Source organism: Vulpes vulpes, chromosome 12, assembly GCF_048418805.1.
Source record: "Vulpes vulpes isolate BD-2025 chromosome 12, VulVul3, whole genome shotgun sequence".
NCBI classification, from domain to species: Eukaryota; Metazoa; Chordata; class Mammalia; order Carnivora; family Canidae; genus Vulpes; species Vulpes vulpes.
Window position 1 is genome coordinate 45,266,863 of NC_132791.1, and position 19,381 is coordinate 45,286,243.

The window sequence follows — 19,381 nt, forward strand, 5'->3', positions numbered from 1 at the left end:
CACAGGCACACATTCTGTAATTTTTTCCCCCTCCATCATCCCAGAGAACTAGATGTATTTTTTTTTCATTGTGGTTTTTAGCACACGTGTCTAAAGTTCTTCGTTAGGTTGGTGTCTTACACAGACAGTGAGATGAGGAACAATATTGTGACTATAACCTAATCTGTTAGTGCAACGTTGCCAGGTCTGCATTAGCTTCCCAAGAAATGCTGAGCAAAGTAAGGGGAAAGATTAATGAGTAATGGCTCTTAAATCTTGGGTTTCTGACTTGTTAACAAGATATTTGTATCACCTTTTGTCTTGCAGAGGATCAAATTCCCAGGGGCTTCCCTACCATTGACATGGGCCCACAGTTGAAGGTGGTTGAGCGTACACGCACTGCCACCATGCTTTGTGCAGCCAGTGGGAATCCGGATCCAGAAATAACTTGGTTTAAAGATTTCTTACCCGTCGATACAAGCAACAACAATGGCCGTATTAAGCAGTTACGATCAGGTAGGGTCTTGTTACTGTTTCTACTAACTTTTAGAGAATTTTTTTTTTAGCTTTCTCTCTCTTTATTTTAACTTTAATTTTATTTTATTTTAATTTTTAGGTATTGATTTTTCTCCCTCTTCTCTTTCTCTGTTATTTAATGTGTTGTCCATGTTTGTGATGTCATAGCCTGTTTCAGAGTCTGTCTTCTCTCTGTGTTTTGCAGCTTCTGTTTAATCCACATTGCTCACTGCTGTGACTGTATTTTTGATAATTTTTTTTAATTTACTGCTTTTCTGCAGTATTTGATGGATCCATTTTCTCCTCTTTCTTTCTTCTTTCTGTTTTCTTTTGAAACAAATTTATTTCAACATTGGACTTCATTCAGAACTGGCAAGGAGCTCCAATGGTTGTATCCATTAGAAACCAAAAGATTCATATTAAACACTAAAATGATTCAGTTTTATTAAAGTGTGTTTTCTCTGTCTTTTCTGCATTTGAACTCATCAAAGTGCCAAAGATTAGTAAGTTTGGTCACATCTGCTTTCTTCTCACTAATACATAAACCACAGAAATGTTATCTCCTGAGTAACCAGATGTATTTTTCAAAAGTCCTTTACCAAGTACCAATGAAAGGAGGGGATTTTTATTAATTTTATTATTATCATATTGTGAGTGAGACTTTTCTACACATAAGCCACAGTAGTGTGCACCCACACTAAAGAGTTTTGAACCCTCCAGTGACTGGATCTACAGAAGTCTGCTTTTGGTGTAGACTCCAGCTCTTGCTTCTTCCTCCTCTCTCCCCCTGCTGCCCTTTTGTCCCCCACCCCCCATCCCCATCCCAATTTCATTCCTCTGCTCTCTTTAGATTAAAAATATAGATAATTCTAAATTTCTTAAATTTTAGAGCCGTCCCTAGGTGATTTCACTGGGACATGTAGTAATAAGCTGTTTACTTTGACGTGGGGAGTAATATTGATATAGAATTCTAAGTTGTTTAACTTAACTGCCTGTCTTCCCAGAACTCTCAGCTTTTGACCTGTCCTGTGATGTTAAAGCGTCTTGTTAACTGCCTCTTTTGCTTGTTGTCAGCGGAATTGTGTAGATTAGCATTCTGTTACTGTAAATAAAGAATTAATTATTCACATGTAACATAGATGATTTAGTATATAAAGCTTTAACTCTGAAAAATTTGTACCAAATTATAAGGAATATAATAATATTTTTATGCTGTCTTTCTTCTCTCCGTATTTAAATCTCCAGAATCTATTGGTAAGTGCTTAGTTCTGAAGCGCACTTCACCCCCACTAATTTCCATATCCAGAATATTATTATTATTATTTTTATTATTAATAAAATGCATGGCATGCATTTTACTAACTGTCAGTGTAGACACCAGATCTCGATAGTGGCGCGCACAGGCACACATCCACAGAACTAGTATTGTAAAAACACTGTATAGAAAATAAAATAGTACACAAGTTATATATATGTCACACAAATATAGCATAGTGAGAAGCATAAGATATCCAATCAACAGTGTTTGTTTCTAGTTAGTTATTAGTATTTCCTATAACAGTATATATATATGTGTATCTATATATATACTTAAATAGATTAGTCAGTATTTTCCCTAAACTATGTCTTTCAAAAGTATTGTTTAATTTTTATTTCCTTTTTTTAAGAATATGAGGCATCTAAGATATAATTCTAACCCTATGTGACCCCAGACCTAAGAACTCAGTTGCTTCTCTGAGAAAGGCAACGATGCCTGTTGTGGTCTTTGCCCTCGGTGGTATAATGCAACTTGCTTTTATAATCTAATAATACTTTTTAATATATTCCTGTTTTACCAGTATAGTAATTCAAGTTTCTTTTAAGACCTTATTTAATTCTGTAAATCTAATTTAATTCTTCTCCCCAGCCCTAGCCTCCTCCTTCTCGTACTAATGCTTCTTCTTTCTAATCTTATTTGCATTCATATTATCCACCCAGGTGGTACACCAATAAGAGGTAAGAGTGCTGAACTAACGTTCACAGAATGATCTTGCTCATTCTTTCTGTCCTCTCATCACTCCCATCTTTGTCCTGTTTTCAAAATCATTCCAATAATATGTCCATCAACTTTATTTTTTCCCTTTGTACCGTTTGGTTATGATCGGTGACTCTCATATTGTGAGTTTTCCTTTTCTTTTTCTTTTCTCTTTGTTTTGTTCGTTTCTTTCTTTCTGGAAATGATTATTTAAGTTGTGATATGCTTCAAAGAAAGCATATCCGGGTCTCTAGACCACAGACCAGTCACAGCGTACCATCTGTCCCTCTTTTTTTCCTTTTCTTCTTCTTCTTCCTTTTTTCCTTTTTTTCTTTTTTTTTTCTTCTTTTTCCTTTTTTTTTGTCCAACTGGAGAAAAAAAAAAGATCATTTTTTTTCTTCCTTAGCTGTTCTTGTTCTGGACCAAAGCCAAGATGGTCTGGAGAACAGTGGCAGACATGCAGAAGACAGCCTGGAACATCTGCTTTTTGTCTTTATCTTTCAAAAGGTTTTTGCTTTTGTTCTTCAATTCTTTTTTCTCTTACTGTCTTAAAAGTCAAAGATTGACTCCCCTTTCCACCTGATCTCACTCGCCTACAACCTGACAGCGATGCTTTTTTCCCCCCACTTCTTTTTTTCTTGGATTACTCGCCTCTGGATTTTTGGATCTTCGGTCCTTCTGGCTATGGAAACAAAAGGTGCTCAGTATTCTTGGTGGTATGTGATATTGCTGGTTTTTCATACTTTGACTCGGTGTTCATTTCTTTTAGAATTCTTGTTTTGTATTTTTCTTGGGGTTTTGTGACACCACACTGCTAATCCCACTGGTGGATTTTGATGGGTGTCTTAGGGGATCTGCCTCGAGGTCCTCAAGCAGTGGTTGGTTGGCTCTTCCTCGCTGGCATAGGCCGTGCTTTTTAACTTTTTTAAAACCTTCTAATTCAACTGCTCTTTGTTTTTCAGCAAATGTAATAAATGATTGTAAGTCGTGGCAAACTGTCTTTCTTTTCTTCAAACTCTGCATGTCTTAAGGGAGTTTTGTTTCTTTAAGTAATATTTTCCTAATCTATAATGACTAATTTTAATTTTTTGCTTTGTGCAGCCTTTTTGTACTTGCTGCGTATTTTTGCCTTTCTTCAGCGGAAGACTTTCTTGAAAACCCGGCCTGCTTTTTTTTGAGCGTACCTATCTTTTGCGCCACTTTTGGTACCAAAATGGAACAAAACAAAACAAAACCAAAAATTAATCTTTTGTTTGATTTAAAAGCCATACTTCCTTGAAGCAGTCTCACCCATCTTCATTTTAATAGTCTAGGAAATGAAAGTGTTAATTATGACTAAAAGTCTTGCTTGGGAAAAAGAGATAATTGTTTCTTTATGCTAGCATTGATGATGTAAAAAAAATAATCTCTATATGTTTTTCTCATCGCATCATTTTCTGTCTGTGCACCTTAGCGAGAGATTGAATCGACGTTGAGCGGACCTTCGCTTTGCAGGGCTTTTCATATTGTTAAGAGGTTTAGCTTTCTGAGCTGAGGAAGCCTTCTCTGATCAGCTCTTTGGCACTATATTTTATATCCATACAGGAGCCCTTCAGATCGAACAGAGCGAAGAATCTGACCAAGGAAAATATGAGTGTGTTGCCACCAACAGCGCGGGCACTCGCTACTCTGCCCCTGCCAATTTATATGTCAGAGGTAGGAATGACACAACCCTGGCATCGCGGCTTCGTTAAGGCTCAGGGGGAGTTGAGAGACCCACAAGATCTGTGTTGTTATGTCAGTAGGTACCGAGCCGATACGCTAATAATTATAGTAGCTGAAGCACTGTAGCCAATAGAGATTAAAGATCTTAACCCTATTGTTAAAAAAGTGGACAACTTTTGGGTAAAACCTATCCTGAGGCTTGCAGTTTGTAAGTATATTTGCATTTTTACATCTTGATTTCAACTCTTACTGCATTGATTGAACTATGCTTGGCATTTGTTTGAAGTTTTCTTCTTTTCCTCCTTTTTTTTTTTTTTTTTTTTTTTTTTTTCTGTTGCTGTTTCTCTTCTGTTTCCTTATCAAACCCTGAAATAATTGCTTGGTGTGCTACTAATCGGTTTTCTGTGCAACTCCAAGCATAAAGGTGTTTATGTCTTCAAGACCTCTGCTGCGGAGCTGTAAGGATAAAGCTACTAACTTAAAAACAAACAAACAAACAAACAAACAAACAAACAAAAACAAACAAAAGGTGCTCCATGCAAAAGGCATGATTGTATTTCCTTTCTTTTTATACTTTTTAAAAAAAATTATAAATAGGTGGTATTGCATACGTCTGCGGATATATTTACACAGATTAAAAAAAAGTTGTTAAGGTTCTGCAAAGTTTAAAATTTTGATTGCCATGGAACCCTGATTGTATTTTTTTTTTAAATAGCCTTAGTTGTCCTTGGGACAAGTATGAATTATGAGGATACATTCATGTTTTCTCATAAAGTAATATAATTGTTATATTTTGAGCTTCTGAATGGCTGTGCCTCTAGTTTCAATTAGAAAGAAGTATTTCTTCTTCCCCAGAGTTTCCCAAAGCTTGTTCCTATAGCCTTTTGTCCAATGGCAATGCTCCTATTCCTGGTCTACGTGTCTGTAAATAACCATAAGAGGCGTGGGTGGGGGTGGGAATAGATTAAAGGCTATGAGGGCTTTAAGTTACAGTAAGATGAGTTTCCTTAAGAAAATATCTAGCTTGATTTTGAAATTTTTGTTTGAGATAATTTTGTTTCCGGGGGGATGTTTTCCTCTCCTATCTTTCTCTGGAGTATGGGGTGGGAGAATATGAAGAAAACCATTTCTTCTCCAAATTCCTAGAAAGCCCCTTGATCCTTCTTCTTACAATGGTGACCTCCTTTGCTGCATGAGGCATGTGAACCTTCTTAAATGGAAAAATTTCAAAATGATGCTAGCTATTGTTTCTCATACCGTATTAGTCTGTGAGGTGTTGCTAACATTTTCAGCTGAGGTAGGAAGGATTAACTAGAGCAAATAAAGATGTTCAAGTAGCAGTTGAAAGCCTTGATATGGCCTTTTTACTCTCTCTGTGTTTCCCTTGTTTTTCTCCTTTCCTCATTTCATTGTGTTCTGCATCAAACCCCCTACATCCCTCAGAGCTGCGAGAAGGTTGGTGTGTTTTTTACTTTTTACCCACCTTACAAAACTCTTAATTAAACCAATAACAAAGAATACAAATGAAATGAATGTAGCTGCATTGTGGTCTTCTTTTGGTTAATGGTATGTTGTAGCAGAGAATGCCCTGGCCATGGCTTCGGTGCTTGCTGGCGGTATCTAACCGTGGTGCATGATGGGAGAGAATGTACCTGGGTGCATGGTAACTGGTAACACTTAACTCTCTCAGGCCCCATGAACTTGGTCAGTGTTCCTGCTTTCCTTCCTGCTCCACTCTTCCCATCTCCTGCCTCACCTTAATTTTCGTCTTACAAGGATGCCTGCTGCCCATAGAATGACTTTTTGTAGTTGTTCCCCTAATCCCAAGCATGAAGACTAAACTCCCCTCTATTTTCTTGACATGTTCTTTGACACCCTAGAGTCTACAGTGGCTCCTGCTTGCTTTGTGTAACCTGTGAATTGGCTGCAGGAGGCATGCTTAGCTCTCTCTTCTCTGCCTGTCATTCTCCCGTGAGGCCATCACAGTGAGCACTCTCGAATCATGGAAGTTTATCCCCATCTTAAAGACAGCCAAAAAGTTTACAGACAGAATTATTTACTTATCGTTTTCTTGGGGTTATAAGGTTGTTTATTAACTTATATATAATCTAAAAAAATCACTTTATTATCTAAACTGAAGGTATGTTCCTAATGATCACCTCTTGAGCTAAAATACTCTTGGTTTAATGTTTTACCAATAAGAGCCCAAGATGAAGCCTATCTGTCTCTTACCCTCTCCTTGTCCAAGATACGCGTAATTAAGCACTCATAAACATGCAGATTATCTGAAGCAGGAACACTGAACTATATTGCTTGGTAACTTTTTCTGTGTTGCGTTGCTTTAATATGACCTCTTCTCTTAACGTCATGTTTCATTGTATGTTTTCACACCCAGTGTCCTTCCATTTGAATGTAGGCCTAAAAAGCTTCTTACCCAATTTTGTTACCATTGTCTATGTTGTTGTACCTTAGATACAAACTGAACGGAACCTGGAATGTGAAATACCCAGTTCCTTTTCTGAATTAGCAATCCTTACCTTTGACAACCTAGCTTAATCTAATGTCTTCCTTCTTTGAGCCCTATCATCTCTTAAATCCCTGTGTTAATCACTTGTACTTATACTTTACCTCCTCCCTTTATGTTGAGTGCTGTTACCTTGTTATTTCCTCTGTTGTCATTGCTGTCTTGGATTCCAGCCATCCTCCCATTGTTCTAAGCACGGGCCTTGAGACTTCATTGTGTGCATGACTTGCATGACTCAATCCAGTATCTCTACTGGCATTGGCTTTGTTTCTTCTTCTGTGAGCATAAATTGATATGTGTGTATATTTCTGTGTCTATTCCAGTATTAGTGTGAGGTCTTGGGGTTGCATCCACTCTGAGTCTGAAAGCAAATAAATTGCACTTTCCGTGTCCTCTAGATAATGTTTTCCAGGGCTGGGATGTGACAGTGTGGTCCCACACATACATTCACATCAACTGGAAGTGCACAGCACTGAAGTTGGTTTTGATACTCAACTTAAACTTGCTGATGACCTTCCAGCCCCCTTTTCTGCATATACATGCATGCATAGGATCTTTGCTATATGCATGCATGTATATGTTTTTGTGTTTATCTTATGCATGACGTTTGTGTATTGTTAGTTTGTAGATAGTTTTTTTTGTTGTTGTTTCTTTTTTTTTTTTTTTGTGGGGCCCTTGTAGGTCTGAATCAACTTTTGTATGAATGTGTCTAAGATATCAATGACTAAACTAAATGATTTTTTCTGTGTATACACATACCATACTTGTATGGTCTGTATTATCCACAGTTTTTCTTTGTTTTGTTTTTGAAAAATCCACGACATGTTTTAATCGTTTAATTGTGTTTGTACAGTGCATGTCATATGTTTAACAAGTCACTTTACCTTGCCTTGTGTATTTTATCATTTTCCCTTGTGTTTTGTTCCAGTTCGCCGTGTCCCACCAAGATTCTCTATCCCACCTACTAATCATGAAATCATGCCAGGTGGAAGTGTCAATATCACCTGTGTGGCCGTGGGGTCACCAATGCCTTATGTGAAGTGGATGTTGGGGGCAGAAGATCTGACACCTGAAGATGATATGCCAATAGGAAGAAATGTACTGGAACTGAATGATGTAAGACAGTCAGCAAATTACACCTGTGTTGCTATGTCAACATTGGGTGTCATTGAAGCAATAGCACAGATCACTGTCAAAGGTATGCTCAATGGTTTTTGCTCTGAAAGTGAAATTTCCTGACTAATGTTCCTACAAAGTCTACCCTTGGAATTCTAAAATGAATCAGTTCATCTGGGTTCAGTTTTCAGGTGCCAAAGTCTAAACATATCTATGGTATCATATAAGGTACACATATCTAGGTAGGCAGATTCTCTCTTAAAAGGACTGACAGCCTAAGTGATGATAATCATCAAAACATTTAACAATAGACTAGGCCAGAGCACTAACCAGGCAGAATAAGAAATGTTAGACACTGTCAACCATTGTGATAGAACTAATGCATACAGGTTTCATATTAATCCAACACTGGGGAGAGTGTATGATAGAAAAATACAAGTAAATATTAATAAATGCTCAAATCCATGAACAAAAGAAAATTAAATCAACATGGCTTAATAAGAGATGTTCTAAATTTTTAATGGGGCCTATCATTAAGAACCAAAATGTAAGGGGCATTATAATCTATTTTAACTTAATCTCTTACCTACTGTACATGAAGTGCTCAGGAAATAGTTCCTTTAAGTGCACCAAATGTAACCAAAGTACTATGTTTCACAAATATTTTTGAAATGAAGGAAACAAAAGTAAGTGTGTGAGGTACCAGTTATTTTTATCAGTGTTTATAGAATTCTAGAACACTGTTGCAAACACAGTCAGAGTGAGGGTGACTTTAGATTCTCCCAAATGTCTGTGACTATTGCAAAAATGAACACAAAATATCTTTGCTTTCCAGGAGGTATTATCCTTAAAAAAATGTAACAGATGTGTTGTCACTGGTGTCATATCCCCCACCAGGCATGTAGATCAAATATATGCTGCATAAAAGCAATAATGTGGCGTGAGAACAAAGCTACACACTACTGTCAACATTTAGTCATTTAAAATAGTAACATTGTATTGAATATCCATAACTGTATTAGGCATACTTATACTATCCACACATTACAGGCACAAAACCTATACTATACAGTAAATGTGACCCCAAAATTAATGTCTATTAAGTATCAGTAAGCACACCTTAATTAGCAATATTTTTACTTACCTTAATAATTCAGAAAGCTATCTAGGGAATATTTAGATCATCTACTTTTCTGAAAAATGCCAATCCAGAATATTTAAACAAATGTCTTTTTATTATTGTTTTCAGTAAAATCCCTTGGCCAAATATTATCATTCTATAGTTCTTAGAATAATATGCAAATATTGAATCACCTTTCTTATAATAACTATTTCAGTTTCAAATATTTGAAGGTTTATTGAAGACTTTTCAAGAATTCAAATTCGGGAATAACAATAATATCTTGTTCGACTTACCTTTGTTTTCCTGACTCTTGCCGGTCCCTACACTCTGCACTTCAAAAATAAATAAATGTAAGGATGAAACCTATAGGCAAAAAGTAAATCAAAACAAAAAGAACAAATGAAAGAGAGTGGGGGAGAATGTATCCTCACTCATTCATTCAGTTAGGCGTCCATTCAGGTTAACACTGCTAGGCAAGGTACTAGCAGTGTTCCGGAGTTAACAAGTACAAGCTTGCAACTCTTGAACATCTACCATTCTAGAGAGTATTGTACTTTTTGCCTTTACATTGACAAGGAAAAAGCGTTTGAAAGGGTTAATCATATGAATGTTACATTCTGGGTTTTCTGTCAAAAGTTAGCTTGCTGGAATTCTCTCTTCCCCTAGTAACAATTCCTTTCAAAATCAATCTCCAGGGCAAGACACTTAAGTATCAGGTCACCAGTGTGGATAGTTTGTATTCTCAATCAGTAGCATTTTGAGTGAGGTGCCTCTGCTAACAGGAAAGAATTGGAGCTCTAAAAGATGGATTTAATTGCAAATATTTGTCAGATAACCAGGTATTACCAAGATTGAATATAGGGACACCTGGGTGACTCAGTGGTGAAGCATCACCTTGTGCCCAGGGCGTGATCCCGGGGTCCTGGGATCGAGTCTCACATCGGGCTCCCCACAGGCAACTGCTTCTCCCTCTGCCTGTGTCTCTGCCTCTCTCTGTGGCTCTCATGAATAAATAAATAAATAATCTTAAAAAAATAGAATACATATTATGACAGTAAACTACCTTAAAAAGTTATTTGTGAATATGCTTTAATTTAGTTCAACATTTTTGAATATTAACTAAAAAACATGAATTTGAAATTAATTTGAAATTTACTATTCTTTCTTATCTAAAAATTCTTTGTTAGATTATTATTTTTTAAATTACAGTAATAAAGTCTTACAGCTGGAAAAGATAATGGTCATTATTCGTCTATAACAATTCAATGCCACTTCAAAATATTCTAAATTGTATTCTTTTCAATGTTGGTATTTAGTTATATCATTCATTTCTTGAAGCAAGGGGCTAATTGGCTAATTGCCAAACTCTTGGTTATAATAATAGTAATAATTGCAACTACTGTTTTTTGAAGGTGCTGGATACATACTAAGAGCATTACTGGAGTGGCTCATTAAATCTTTACAGCAATCTCATGAAATATGGTTACCCAGCTATACAATATAATCCAGTGATAGTTCTTCCCATTTTCCACGTGAGAAATCTAAAACAAAGAGAGGTTATGCAACACATTCAGGATCATATAATTAATAACTGGTGGATTTGAATACAAGCCTCAAAATACAATGCTCTAGTGTGCTTCTAGTAAAATGGCCTTTGTCCCCTATGCATCTTACTGTACATCCTACCCACTTAGAAAACTATCTTTTGTTATAATCAAATCTAATTCAATCTTTGGTAGATGCATAATTTGGTCATTCTGGTAGTACAGCTTATGTATCTTTGTAATATCTGAGAGATGATGAATACTCACCATCCTTTCCTCTCCCCCTAAGCCTTACCTAAACCTCCAGGAACTCCTGTTGTGACAGAGAGCACAGCCACAAGCATCACGTTGACATGGGACTCCGGGAACCCAGAGCCTGTCTCTTACTACATTATTCAACATAAACCTAAAAATTCGGAGGAACCTTACAAAGAAATTGATGGGGTGGCAACCACTCGCTACAGTGTTGCTGGACTAAGTCCCTACTCAGATTATGAATTCAGGGTTGTTGCTGTCAATAACATTGGACGGGGACCTCCCAGTGAGCCTGTGCTAACGCAGACCTCAGAACAGGCACCATCCAGTGCCCCACGGGACGTCCAGGCGCGGATGTTAAGTTCAACCACCATTTTGGTACAGTGGAAGGAACCTGAAGAGCCAAATGGGCAAATCCAAGGATACAGAGTTTATTATACAATGGATCCCACTCAGCACGTCAACAACTGGATGAAGCATAATGTAGCTGACAGCCAAATCACTACTATTGGCAACTTAGTGCCCCAGAAAACATATTCTGTCAAAGTTTTGGCTTTTACCTCAATTGGAGATGGTCCTCTTTCAAGTGACATACAAGTCATCACTCAGACAGGAGGTACGTCAGGTTTGGGATGGGAAGTAGGGCAAGAGGGGAGGAGTAGATATTAAGAGGTGGGAATGGCAAAAACAAAGAAAGGACCAAGATAAATATGAATTTTAATTTTTGAGACTTAAGAGTTTCTAAATGAGAGTTTAAGATAAGGTCTCTGGAGTGGAACAGGTATGGACACCTGAAAGACTAAGTAATACTTTTAAGTGGAGGGATGCATTTAGCATTTTTTTTTTTTTTTGTACCTGAGTGACTTGAAGATTTTTCTGCATGAGCTGGATGAATGCATCCTCCATGCAGCATTTGATACTAGAAATATGCTGCTTTATATTAGTAACTGATAGAATACTCTTACACAATTGTTTAACTTACGAAAGGTTTTATGGTTCAAGATAAAGTTGAAAATGAAACCATTTTTTCAGGGGGTCTTAGACAATTAAAGGTCTTTTTTAGGGAAGCTATTCACTAAAAAATAATCTTCTAATGGATTTTTTATTTTTTTTTTCCTTTGGATGGCTTCATGGGTGGAGAGAGACAGTTATTGAGATCCAGGATCAAACTTTGGGGCCTCATTGATGCATTTTACTGGACATTAGAACAGACATTGCATTATTTTTTGGAGAAGACCTTGGCCCTTCCAGTGATTTTATTTTCATAAGCAGATATCAGACCCCTCTGATCTGATTCAAAGTGATCAATTTTGCCTTGGGTTGAGAATATGACAGCAACTTTCTTCGAAAGTTTATTTTTGAACATCTGAGAGCTCTTAGTTTGACCCCTTGTTGTGTCGCTACCTCATAACTTGTGTTAATCTCAATGTCTTGGCAGCATGCCATTGGTCTGTTCCAAGAATCTACATAAAAACCATATTATTGGATGTAGTAGCTATAGTCTGTAGGTGTAACACATTGGTAATCTTTGGGATGCATTTTCTGAATTATCAGAACCAGATCAACCTTTGTGGTTAACCCTGACTTATTTTCATGTTTCATCTTTATGAATTATATCACTGGGGGTGTTCACTGATTTTCCCTGGCTACCAGAGACCTCAGAACATATTTGCAGTCTGCCTGGCTTTGTTTTATTTTCATAGTGTGATTTGGCTCTCACTGGTTCATGGATTTATTATTTTCTCTAATAATATGAAAGATAGCTATAAAAATATGTCTATTTTTCTATATACACAATTATTCTAAAAAACATTCATATATCTTTCCTACTTGGCTTTTGCAGTTCTTCTGTATTTATTTGCTATATCAATATATAGAAGAACACTGTAGATTAAATTTTCCTTATATAACTCATTGGTAAATGCAGAAATCTGTGAATCTTGTTCTTTTTCTTGACTAAAACTTGTTAATTATTATAAGATTATTTTTATTGCACTATTTTAGCAGCTACCTAACACTTTAAAGATAAAAGAAAATATGTAAGAACATATACGTGAATCCACGTCTACCAGTTTTAGATCTATAACCTTGAACAATTACTTCATTTCTCTGAACTTCAGTTTTCTCATCAAAAATAATAAGCCTTGTAGAGTTTTGAGGTAATATTTCGTTTCTAGGGCAGCTGTAGCAAAATACCACAGAGTGGATGGTTTGAATAACAGGAATTTACTGTCTCTCTGTTCTAGTGGCCAGACGTTTGAGATTAAAGTGTGCATGGAATTGGTTCTTTCTCAGGGCTCTGAGGGAGCTTCCAGGCCTCTCTCCTAGTTTCTGGTAGTTTGCTAGCAATCATGGCTGTTCCTTGCTTTGGAGAGGCATCACCCTGACCCATGCCTTTGTTTTCACATCCTCTTCTCCCTGTGGACATGTCTCTCTATCCAAATTTCCTCTTTTCATAAGGATTCCAGTCGTAATAGATTAAGGCTTAAGCTAGTGATCTGATCTTAAATAATTACATTTGCAAAAATCTTATTTCCAAATAAGGTTACATTCTGAGGGTTAGGAATTCAACATATGGATTTTTGTGAGATACACTTCAACCCATAACATAAGCCCTATGAATTAGTTATTGGACAGAAACATTTTATAACTTAAGTAATAGATAATCATCATCATAATAAAAACAGTTGCATATGTGGCATAGTCTGCTGTGAACTTTGCATGTATTAATTTTAGTACCCAATTAGATAGATATGGAATTACCCCATTTGCCAATGAGTAATTTGAGGATTAAAGAAGATTCAGGAACTTGTTTTGTGGCCATAAGGTTGGTAAGCAGGAAGGCAGATTTAAATCCAAGCTCCCTGCCTACCTTAAACCATCATTATTTTCAAATTAATAATTTGCCTTTTGTGACAGGTTTAATGTCTGCTAAATTTTTGTGCCCACCAGGTGCTCAATAAATAAATAGAGGCAGGAAACATAATCATTCATTTATTCATATCTTTATGATAAATCTTTATTTAAGAATTGTATGAATTTACTTCCGAAAGACTTGGCTATTAGATTATTCCATCACAAAAGTACAAAACATCATTTAGATGTAAAAAAAAAAAAAAAGCTTATCTGAAAGTAGTGAAAGGAATACCTCTTTTCATAGGTTATTATACTTGATTCACTAAATTTGGCTCTAAGTTTTTAAACCACAAATTTAAACATAGGACTCCTTGATGATTTATAAATTTTTTTCCCTGACACTAGGAAGATTTAGGTATCTGAAATACCAAATACTTTCTGGAACTAAATTCAACCAAAACATAAGAATCCATGGGAATCATGAGAATCCTTATTCAGAACACAGAAGACAGACAATAATCCCTTGGCCATAGTTTATTGATAGATAGAGAACTGGTGGTTAAATGGACCATATTTTGGTTTTCTGTATCACCAAGAGACATAATATGACATAAGCCATAATTCAGTTAAGGTAGGGCTACACCAGGGGCAACTGAGTTAATGTGGGACTATAAACTTAGAAAAATCTGGATGAATTGAGCCACTGATGCATTAGAATAGCTGCTCCAAATCTCAGAGCATTTTTATATTATTTCCAAGAACCTTGTATAATAGTTGTACTTTTACTACTCATTGATTGAGAAGATATAATGACTTGTGCCTGCCAAGATCAATAGGCTAAGAAAACCTTCCAAAATAGCACAATGATTTGATCTGTTCCCTAGGCTTAATTAACAAAAAGCCATTTGATGTTAGTGGACACCTGCCAAATACAATGATGTTAGTCCTAATATAATTAATGCTGAGGTACTCCTTTTTTTTCTTGCTGACTAACTATTTCTTAGGATCATAGCTAGGCAAAAACATAAAATCATTATGAAATATTCCTCTAAAAAAAAAAAAAAAAAGAAATATTCCTCTAGAGAGATTACAGAAAATTTGAGGATATAATTATTTTAACTGCAATTTTATCTTTCCCAAACCTATGACAATTTACTTACTAAGATGTATGAATTTCTTAAGTATATTTTAATTTTGTACATGCAAAGATACAAATTTCTTTTTTTTAAATTTTTATTTATTTATGATAGTCACAGAGAGACCGAGAGAGAGGCAGAGACATAGGCAGAGGGAGAAACAGGCTCCATGCACCGGGAGCCTGATGTGGGATTTGATCCCGGGTCTCCAGGATCGCGCCCTGGGCCAAAGGCAAGCGCCAAACCACTGCGCCACCCAGGGATCCCCTAAAGATACAAATTTCTATGTCTTCTATATCTGAAAGATGTTCATTTCATTTTTTATCTTTAATTCCCTGGCACTAACAGTTCTATTTTTGCTTAAAATTGGACTATGAAGAAACAGTACTTAGTAACAAAGTGAGTTTAAGAGGAAAGTTGTCACTTTTGAACTCATCTAAGATTATTGTTAACATATTGATGTAAATGGAGGATTAATATTAAATTGTGTATTTCTGATAATATAGAAAATCAAAATAGAATCTGTTTTATAGTCAATAATATTCTCCTTAATCATGAATATTCATAAGTTAACAATATTAAGTAATTTTTAAATGGTTTTAGATATGAAAATAATATTTCGGTTAAAATATTATTTTTTAGAAACATGAATTATCTTCCAGTTTTTCCATAGCTTTACCACTGGCATTACAGTCACTTGCTGCTAGTTCACCTTAAAAATATGGAGAATGTAGTATATGGCCATAGTCAAGGGAAGAATTTGTATTGTACTAGAAAAAGATTTCTTCTATTAGAATACACATTTTGAAAGAATGTCTTTTTATATAGTTTTCTTGTATAGATAATTATAATAAGAACATACAGTAACTGTACTGTATAAAAGACAAATAAAACTGTGATAAAGAATATAGTAAATTACATCTAAGACCTAATGCCCTAAAATATTGCCTGATGTTTGTGCTAATTGGAGCCATTCTAAATCTGTTAAATCCCAATGTCTGTCTTTTTTCTTTCTTTAGAAAGCATATCTGACCTCTAATTTTTCTGCATATTTAATAGATTCTTGGGAAAAATCTATGGATTGCTATATGTATACCTTTCTCAGTATAGGCTTTTGGGAGGAAAAGAATTATGTATATTTACTAAAAAAATACTGAATAACACCAACTTTAAACTTTTTGAAGAAGCTAATTCCACTCCAAATTCTGGGCATTGTAAAATTGTTATAAAAATATCTATGACATTTAGAGACATTATGTTTTAGATTCCTAGAACTTACTAAATCATTTTATTAGTGTATGTCAACAGGCCTAACTGAGCAAACTAGAAAAAGATTGATTTCCAATTTCCCAAGTTATGAATCCAATTTAAATGCATTCTTAAAATAGTTTTAGCAAAGGAGCTAAAAGGAATTTGAGTAAAGGAGCTCTGGATGTAAATACAACTGTAATAAAATTTAATTTTTCACATTGGTATCTAATGACAATTGAGAGTAAGATGTGTGCAGGTGCTCATGTATTAAATACTTACTTATCAATGATATGCTTTGGCACTTACAAATCAGACTCCTTGTTTTGAATTTTGTTTTGTTTTACTACCTCTAAAATTGTTTTTATTGTTGTTGTTATCATTTATTAAAATGCTAAATACATTTTAAAATATATTTTAGCAATAATAGGTTTTCTAGTCTCTGATAATATTTTGTATTTGTAATATAGCTAAATGAAATTGTTGGCTAGCCATTTACTACATTTTAACCCTCTTTAGAAATATTTCCTAAATTTTACTTAAGCATCTATCTCTAATATTATTAGCATTTCAGGTGACATACAGATTTTACCTCCATCACTCATTCATTCTCCATTCTCTCTCTTTGAGTTGCCTTCAGATATTTATATGGAGTATGATAGTACTACTCAAATACTTTATATTTATCAATAGGATCATAAGATTATTTTAGGGAATTGATTACTCATATTTGCATTTCCTTGTGGACATTAAATAATCAAGAAGGAAACTATAATGTTGACACCACTTTACAGAATAAATACAAAGATTTCTTAAATATAGTTTTAAGGAAAAATTTTCAGTTCTACCCACATTTCCTCTGTCCACATCTAAATTCTAAATTTGGTTTATGGTCGATATGATCACATCTAGCTTTTTAATGTAGAATGATTGCTCTGAAGTTTCTAGATAGACTATTAAAATTTTTCCCATGATTTTCCAGAATCTCAGAGTTCCCTATAAAATTTGTGTTCAGTTATTTGGTGAGAGAAATACTACAACCCAGAAAAGCTCTTAAATAAAAGTAAAATAGACACAGACAAACAAGAAGTGAAGATAAAAGAATGCCAGTTGGTTTGAGGTGTAAAGACTGTGAGAACATTTGTGGAGAGAGAGAGAGAGAGAGAGAGAGAGAGAGAGAGGGAGGAAAGGTGTTTTTTGTGTTTAAAAAAACACAAACATACATGATAATAGAACCTGAAGCCACAGTAATTGATATCCAAATCTAACTGACAGAAGATGAAGTACTCCCTGTGTTTCTAAATAATACAGAGAAATAAGACTGTTTGGGGCTCCCTGAAGTGATCCTTCATGTACATATATTATGATCATTAGGACAACTGTATTTGAGGAATGTAAACATAAATCCATTAATTTCATAGCTGTTTTTCTTTTACTTTGATGACTCCATTTTATTGTGGTTGTTTCAACTATGGCTAAATGAGGAAGCATCTCCGTAGGTGAATCTTCAGTTCCCAGGGAGGTGGCACCTTAAGGTGTTTATGAATATAGAGACTAATATAATACAAAGGTCTTTGACAGCACTTGTCCATTTGCTGGATTTTGCCTGTAGACATATTTGTCTCCTATCGTGTTTTTCAATTAATTTCAATTAATTCATTTAATTTCCAATGGTTAAAAATGGAAAGATTTTACCTAGAAGGTAAACTTCCGTTGAAAAATCAGTTCAGGTAAGCTTGGACCAAAATTGCACAAAGCCTTAGTCTCCTGGCACTGAACATTACCAAGGCCTACGGGTGGCTAGGCGCACTTCCACTGGCCCCAGACCCCACTGGTCTCTGTACTAAGTGATCTCTCTGCCTGATATCTCTGGACATCCATATTTCTACCACAAATTTAACGTCTAGTAAATTAAATTACCCTCCAGACCACTTCGACAGAAGGACAAGATGGAAGGAGGAGAACCTTGTATATGTTATTTAAAGTCATCTGACCACTGCTTATTTTGTCAAAGAATAAAATGGACAGTACACCCTCTGACGCTTCAAGCCTGTTTAATTTGTTATTTAGAAGGAGAGGTGTCTTAATGCATTGGAGGCTCAGATGAAGTTTGTGTCACACTACACAAGGATAAAACATCGAGACCTACTGGGAATTTGTTCAAGACAAATTAAAAGCAAAAAAGTAAACAGTTTAAATAAGAAGAAGTTAATTAGATTCCCAAGATGTTTTCAATCAATGTCAATTTATTATTATCATTAGTCCGGGAGGAAATACATAACAAGCAATTATTATCCTGAGAGCAGCTTTCAGTTCTGTCCCTGTTTTTAATTCTTGACAATACTGTGTTCCAGTTTGGGGTAAGTCAGGAGTTACCATAAGGCTTTCTTCTTTCCCAGGCTGGTGGAAGTTGGGAGAAAGAAAAAAGGAAACAAAAGTGGAGAGAAGGAAGTGACCACACACATATGCATAAATGTGCATTTTTAGGCGAGAACGCTTTTAATCATCTGAATATTAAAATCCAATCATAAATTCCCCATCTGTCTGATTGTTCTTGGCTTCCATTTTTGCTCCTGCCAGCGTTTTTGGTATTTACCTTTTAGAACTAATGCATTCTCTATTTGCTTTGCTATTTTCCTGTTTATTTTTCCCTCTGTTCTCCCTTCTCTGCTCTTGATCTTTTATCTTCTTTTGTCTCCATTTCTCGGTCTGGATGATTGCCTTAGGTATCTCACTAGGCAAATACTTACAGAGAAAAAAGAAAAGAAAAAAAGATACCCTGTTTAGAAAGTATGTTCACAGAGGCACCAAGTTAATGAGTATCTCAAGGCCTGTGATACAAAAGAGGAGAAAAGATGATGAATTCAACTAGAAATAAGAAGCACTGACTATTGATCACCTCTTATGCATAAGTCCAAACATGAGAGTGTATGCCTGCACATTGCAGGTACATACGTGCACGCACACATGTGTGCATGCATGAGCGTGTGCGTGTGCGTGTGCGTGCACACACCCACACACACACACACTGTTAGCACCCCAGACAGAGGAATAAAATAGGAATACTGGAAACTATTGTGGTAGATCTGTTTAGACTTTGATCTCTTTTTAAACAAAAGACTTTTTTTTAAGTTGTATTACAGAGAGATGACTACAAAAGAAAAAAAAGTAAAACCTTTTATATTTCCAAAGATCTTCTTACTTAGGAAAATTATGCTTTAAGTATTACTTAAGAAATTGAAGTCTTATGTTAGCTACAAAGTATATTTTTTCTTAAGATTTTTTTTTAATTTTTATTTATTTATGATAGTCACAGAGAGAGAGAGAGAGGCAGAGACACAGGCAGAGGGAGAAGCAGGCTCCATG

The 19,381-nt window shown here is 35.5% G+C and overlaps 1 protein-coding gene across 50 annotated transcripts in view; it reads left to right on the forward strand.

The window, feature by feature from the left end:
• Positions 1 to 19,381, forward strand: part of PTPRD (protein tyrosine phosphatase receptor type D) — a 2,173,792-nt gene that overhangs the window by 1,978,567 nt on the left and 175,844 nt on the right. For 27 of the 50 annotated variants that reach the window (XM_072728319.1, XM_072728317.1, XM_072728336.1 and 24 more), the window contains 6 exons: positions 307 to 495; positions 2,473 to 2,490; positions 4,094 to 4,204; positions 5,657 to 5,668; positions 7,666 to 7,935; positions 10,810 to 11,391. In XM_072728319.1, the coding sequence (XP_072584420.1) occupies positions 307 to 495; positions 2,473 to 2,490; positions 4,094 to 4,204; positions 5,657 to 5,668; positions 7,666 to 7,935; positions 10,810 to 11,391 (1,182 nt within the window). The remainder of the gene's footprint in view (positions 1 to 306; positions 496 to 2,472; positions 2,491 to 4,093; positions 4,205 to 5,656; positions 5,669 to 7,665; positions 7,936 to 10,809; positions 11,392 to 19,381) is intronic. The other 23 variants (XM_072728333.1, XM_072728335.1, XM_072728349.1 and 20 more) reach the window with 3 other exon arrangements.